This window comes from Lepidochelys olivacea (assembly GCF_965140295.1).
Source record: "Lepidochelys olivacea isolate rLepOli2 genome assembly, chromosome: 2".
NCBI classification, from domain to species: domain Eukaryota; kingdom Metazoa; phylum Chordata; order Testudines; family Cheloniidae; genus Lepidochelys; species Lepidochelys olivacea.
Window position 1 is genome coordinate 62,648,278 of NC_140412.1, and position 6,167 is coordinate 62,654,444.

The 6,167-nt window shown below is 48.8% G+C and overlaps 1 protein-coding gene across 1 annotated transcript; it reads left to right on the top strand.

Moving 5' to 3' along the window:
- Positions 1–809: 809 nt before the first annotated feature.
- On the top strand, positions 810–2,781 carry CRH (corticotropin releasing hormone). Its single transcript, XM_084621701.1, has 2 exons — positions 810–1,132; positions 1,784–2,781. Exon 2 carries the CDS (start codon positions 1,799–1,801, stop codon positions 2,330–2,332), a length of 534 nt encoding a protein of 177 aa, XP_084477827.1. The 5' UTR covers positions 810–1,132; positions 1,784–1,798; the 3' UTR covers positions 2,333–2,781.
- Positions 2,782–6,167: the final 3,386 nt, after the last annotated feature.

The window sequence follows — 6,167 nt, forward strand, 5'->3', positions numbered from 1 at the left end:
CTGATCGTCTCAGGTTAATTTCAAATGCAGGCGTTGATTTCTCTTACAGTAAGCATCCTGAAGCGGTGACGTTAGCCCTACGATTTGCAAACACAGACACCAGCAAACCTGACACCCCAACAACAGATCTTGTGTTTCTCAGTTTGATGTCGCTTATGTGTTTTCAAACAGTAGGGTTCCCATAAAAACACATCCCTTCCTTAGTACGTGAGTCTCATTGGCTGGATTTTACCTCCCGCTTTACTGGAAATTTAACCTGAGTGTGTGTTACCAATTGTTAAATTTTCAGAACAGCTAAGTGTGTTAAGATATTCAACTGGAGATGTGTATCTCGGACCTCTCATCTTCAGATAGCGATGGGGAAACTTCTTGGCAAAATCTCACTTCAGGGTCCTTTATCGGGACTTTTCTATGGGGGTGTTGTACTTGTTCTTGTGTGTTCTTACATATAGATTGGTACTGGGGATGAGTTGTGTTGGCAATAGAGCAAACTCTGTCTCTAGTTCATTCTGACTATAACTTCGCTCGGGAAGGGACCGGGAGGTTGACAAAGCCAGGTTGCAAGCTCTGAATCTGATTAGCAGCCTTGCCCGGCTCTGGATCCGGGCTGACGGCAGGTACTTCTCAGGCGGGACTCGAGTGGAAAGTTTTCTACCCTCTTGGCCTTTCATAGTAAAAAGTCGGTCGCTGTTGCCTTCAGCTCCCGTTGGGAAATCTCATTCAAGGATTTTTGTCAATGGGAGAGCGCCCTGCTCCGCTCCCCCGACCCAGCTCCGGCTGACGTCACCACGGAGGCGATAAGTATCTGTTGATATAATTGGATGTGAGATTCTGGGTTGCGATAGCACAAGTCGGCCCGTCGCTGCTCCGAAAGGGCCCCCATGATTTATTCAGCAGTGGATCGGGGCACGCAATCGAGCTGTCAAGAAAGCGTCAGCTTATTAGGCAAGGGCTGCGTGATTCCAGAAGCGGGTCTACGCTATAAAAATCACGCACCCGGGCGCTGATTAGGAGAAAATCTGATCACAAGTTGGGGAAGAGACGACACGGGCAGAGTGACAGCGGGACCTCGGCAAGCCCCCGGCCCGGACCGCCTTCACCTGCCCTGGGACCCGGCCGCGGCATCTCCCAGGTAGGCAGCGATCGCCGGCGTGCGCCGCAACAGAGCAAACTTCTGCCTGCCCCGGGGGCAGCTGCGGGGCTCGGACGAACGCGCGGCGGGTGGGTGCGGGCGACCGGCTGCCGATCCTGCAAACGAGCCCGGCACACTCGCTGGCCTGGGGGCCCTGCGGGAGGGAGCAGCGACCTCGGCGCCGGCTGTAACGTTGCTTGGGAAGCAGCCAGGCCGCGGGACGTTTTTAAATGGGACGCCTGCTCCCCGCCCAGCCCCGGCTGGCTGCCGTCACCCGGTGGCTCGCCGTGGTACCTGCAGCGCCGGGACTTTCTCCTCCGCGGCCGGAGCTGGTCCCCGCCCGGGGCTGGGGCTTGCTCCGTTCCGCGCCTCTGAGGGGCTGGGGCGTCAGCCAGCGCTGTAAGCCCGCCGGAGAGGGAACCCTCTCCCCCTGCGCCTGGGGCAGGGCCAGAGACCGGGGGGCGCGGGGCGGGGCCGGGCCTTCAGCACCACGGAGAGCGGCCCGGGCGGCTCCGGCCCTGGGGTCGGCCCGGCAGGGCTGTGCGCTCCCCTGGCCGGCCAGTCTAACTCCAACGCGGCAGGTTTTCTCTCCCCGCCCCGCGCCTTCCCCCTCCCCCCCTCCCTCCCTCCCCGCTTCTGTCCCCGTTGCAGATCTGGGCGTTGATCATGAAGCTCCAGCTGTTGGTCTCCACAGGGATCCTGCTGGTTGCTCTCCTGCCCCGCCATGAGTGCAGAGCCCTCCGCGGGAGCCCCCCCGCCGCCGCCAGCGCGCCGCTGCCGCCGGATGCCCTCCCGCCGCCGCCGAGCCTGCCCGTGCTGCTCCGCATGGGAGAAGAGTATTTCCTGCGGCTGGGCAGCCTCCACCGGAGCCCCGCCGCCTCCTCCTTCGCCCCCAGCAGCAGCAGCAGCAGCCGCCTCCCGGCGGGCGCCCGGGCCACCAACTTTTTCCGAGCCGCGGGGCAGCCCCCGCCGCCGCCGCTCCCCGAGCGCTCGCCCGAGCCTGCGGCGGGCCCCGGGGAGGGGGAAGCCGAGAGCCTGCCCCGGGAGGCGATGGCGAGGGGGAAGCGATCCGAGGAGCCCCCGATCTCCCTGGATCTGACTTTCCACCTCCTCCGAGAAGTCTTGGAAATGGCCAGAGCCGAACAGTTAGCCCAGCAGGCTCACAGCAACAGGAAACTGATGGAGATCATCGGGAAATGAAGCGGCCGCGCCTTGCCAAAGAGATCCTGCAGTCGGCACAACATTATACAGTATTATATACCATAGTGCTGCTCTGGCGTCATCTCTGTATTTTTATATAGCTTTAAACATAGAGGGTGTACACTGGCCAGAGCCCACGTCCCTTGGTTAGCATGCCCAGCCGTGTATCCCCGTGCAGTGACGAGACAAGTGTCATTCGTAACTTACCCGCCTTTATGTTTCCATTTCGAAGTTATTCTAGTGACATCGCTACTTTAGGATGGGGACAGCGGAAAAAAGGGTTCAAAGCAGCCTTTGGACAAGAGAGAGACTTTTCTTGTGGGGAAAGGTGTGTGTTTGTGTGTGTGTGTGTGTCTGTGGCGGGGGGGGGGGATCTCTGTAAGCTACTGCGAGTAACTTTTTCCTGTACCATTTCCCTAATAAAACATCTTTTCAGCGCTCGGTCAATTTTGGTGTGTAAGAGAATGTTTAATATTTATATTTTTAATAAAAGCTGCAAAGTAACTGTGGTTGTATAGACTTTCTTGCCTTGGGGGTCTTCTAGATTCGGCAGGGGTTTCCTTTCTATATATATATATGTATAAAGCTTTCCCTGAGCTATTTGTTTTGGGTTTTTTTACACTCACCCACCCATAACAGCGCTGAAATGAAAGGAGAATTGGCCAATACCTGCACGCTGATAGCTCAAGCAGTGATAGGTGTAAAACGAGTGTACATAAATTATAGGACCCAGCAACGGGCATATTATGAGGATACAGCTAGGGGTATGGGTCTGTACGAGGACTTTATTGCAGTTCAAGGGTTTCGGGGATATTTATGCTTTCTCCCGATTATATTCTTTAACATCGCATGGACTCCCTGTGCAGAAAATGCATCCAACATGGTACATAGCCGCATTTTCACTATCCGCTCCCAAATTCAATTGTTTAATTCAGCTCTGTTAAAATAAAATGACTCCAAGCTAAAACCTGTCCTTCAAAAAGCCAGTCTAGCCCCCTCCCCGCTTTTCTTGTCTCCAATTTAAACAAAATTAGTGCGGCTGTTCTGGGTTTACAGGAATGCTGTTTAAAAAAAAAAAAACGAGCTGGAAGATTTTTGCACCTGAGAACTATCTGACACGAAGTGTTGCGGGGATTAAGCCACATGCTTGGCAATGCCATTGGTGATTATTTTGTAAAGTTGAATGATTAACGTTGAAAAAACAATTTCTGTCCACGAGAAGAAACATTTCTACAAAACCCTTCAAACAGACATAAATGTGCTGGCGAACTTCACCCTAACTCGCTGTATAATCTATCGAGATGCCAGATTTGAGCGAGCTGCTGTGTGTCCAGCAACTCAACCATCCCGTGCATGACTAAACGCTTCTGGCGCAGGGTCTAATGCCACAACAGCTCCGAAAGAGTCATTAGGGAAGACTGAAAGCCTTTTTGGACGGTCTAAACACACACAACGCCCAATCCTGCACTAACTCGCTAACTCACTCACACTAGTGGGAGTTTGGGGGCACGGGGAACGGAGAACTGGGTTAAATCGTGTTAACTTCAAAGCAGATGTTCCAATCTCTTGGGTGGAGCCCGTACTTTCATGAAAGTCTCTAATTAGGGAATTACACCTCAAACTCTGTAACATGCCCCGAAGGGTCTAGCGTGTGACTGGCCGAATGTGAATTTAAGCCCAAAAGAATTAAATTGCTCTAAAAGGAGGCTTCAGTCTCTGGAGAAAATTCTCCTCCTTGGGCTCTACACTGCCATCCTTGTGCGTAAGAACTTCCCATAGAATACAGCTGGAGTGTTGTGACTGGAGAGACGGTAGGATCTCGTGGACCTGTAATTAACACGAGTGAGCGTTGAGTTCGGGGATGCATCTGTGTGCAGGGGTGCCTTTTAGCAGCTAAATGCACTTTATGGTGTCATGCAACTGATTTTGAAAATGTTTGGTTTAAGGAAATCACTCAAGTGCTATTGATTTTGTTTAACACTATTTAAATTCTCATATTCGCCTGAGTACGTGAAACGGACAGTTCCTTACTGGATTCATACATCTGTCATATTTATGAAATCAGCTTTCTCCTATTATCTTATGAATCATCAGGAAAAAAGAGTTCAAAGAAGGATTTTGTGAAACCAATGCAGACAAGTCTGAGTCCTGGCTGCAAATATTCATTGAGAACAAAATCTTGTGGAAAAAACACAATTGGGTGCGGTGATGAATTTTACTGCTGTTCAGTGAAGATATCTGTTAACTCTTAATATATACTTTGTTCTTTCAAAGCTCTGGACAAATATTAACTAACTGATCCTCAAACCCATCCTACATAGTCCCATTTTACAGGAGGAAAAACAGAAACAACATAGATGGTAGGTAAGCTACTTTCAAACTGTTGTCAGAACTGGGCTTTGTATTCAAGAATTACTTGGCTCCCACATTAGACTATACTGCCTTCTGGCATTTATTAATCAACCATTTTATGCTATTGACTATGGTACCATGAAAAAAAATGTATGTCTTCACTGTCAGTCATGGTGCTATAAGAAGAGCTATGTATTCAGGGCCTGATCCAAAGCCCATTGAAGTCAATGGAAAGATTCCCCTTGATTTCAATGGGCTTTGGATCTGGCTCTTAGACCCTGACCCTGTAATGTATTTATGACTCTCAAAGACTATTGAACTCTTTCAGAGATGATGACAGTCAGCACCCATTAGGAAATACTCATACAGTATTCAATTCTGTAATAATTTTTCTAACTGTCCTTAGAGTGTTAGGGTTAGAAATCCTGATGCCCATGGAAGTCAGTGGGAAAACTCAAAGGATTTCACCTTCAGAATCAAGTGCAGTGTCAATCTGCTCACCATTATAAAAGGCATGTCAGTTTATGTAACCAGTTTCACTAGTTAAATATCTGTAGTATACATTGGACACGTCTCTCTGCACTGTGGTAGCCTCTTCCATGGGTTTATAATCTTTTAAATGCATTCTTTAACAGATACTTGCAATAAACTCATCACAGTTCAGCTCAGAATGGTCTTTTGTGGTTTCAAAGGTCTTGCCCTTTTACTGTCAATTTGCTCAATAGGATAAAAGTGAGTGTTGATTTCATGTATCAAAGGAAGTTGAGAAGCTATAGGTATAACAGATATGGATATAGACAGGCACAAGCTGAAACACTTATTCAGAGCCCTCTCCTTGCCTTTTGGGGAAATACAGATAATGAAGATACACATACAGATCTGTATCCCACATAATTCAGGAAGGGTTCCAATCCAGTGCTTCCTACAGCTATATCTTTATTGTCTACAGCCATATAAAATATAACATTTCTGAATGGTTCGAGTGTTATTAATTGTGACCTATCAACCACAGCTGGAAAATACAAATCTAAGGGTGAAAAGCTCCTCTTGCAATCCCCATTTACGCTCAGTTCTTGCGCATCAAGCATGCAGTAGCACCATTTGTGCTGGAATAATTCAGCACCCTGGTTGTATTGAGTGGAGTTTTAGACTTACCTTTGAGTTTTATGGATTTTGTCAAGGATTTGCCACAAGAGTTAGCAATAAGTTGAAAAGGTGGAGTTACTCCAACTGGTGTAGTGAAGAGTAGTGAGGGGGTCATATTTCAACGAACAGTCTTGGGTAAGCACTTACAAAAATACAGCAGGACACCCAGGCTGGCTACAAACAATCATAATGTTCACTAATTTTGCAACTCTAATTATAGCATGAAGCTTCTGTTCAACATTCTCCTCTCTGAAACAGGTTTTTCTTGAACACACAGTCACTCTTAGTACAGTATTTCATCAACACATCTATTAGTCCAGTTTTCCCACTCCTTTTA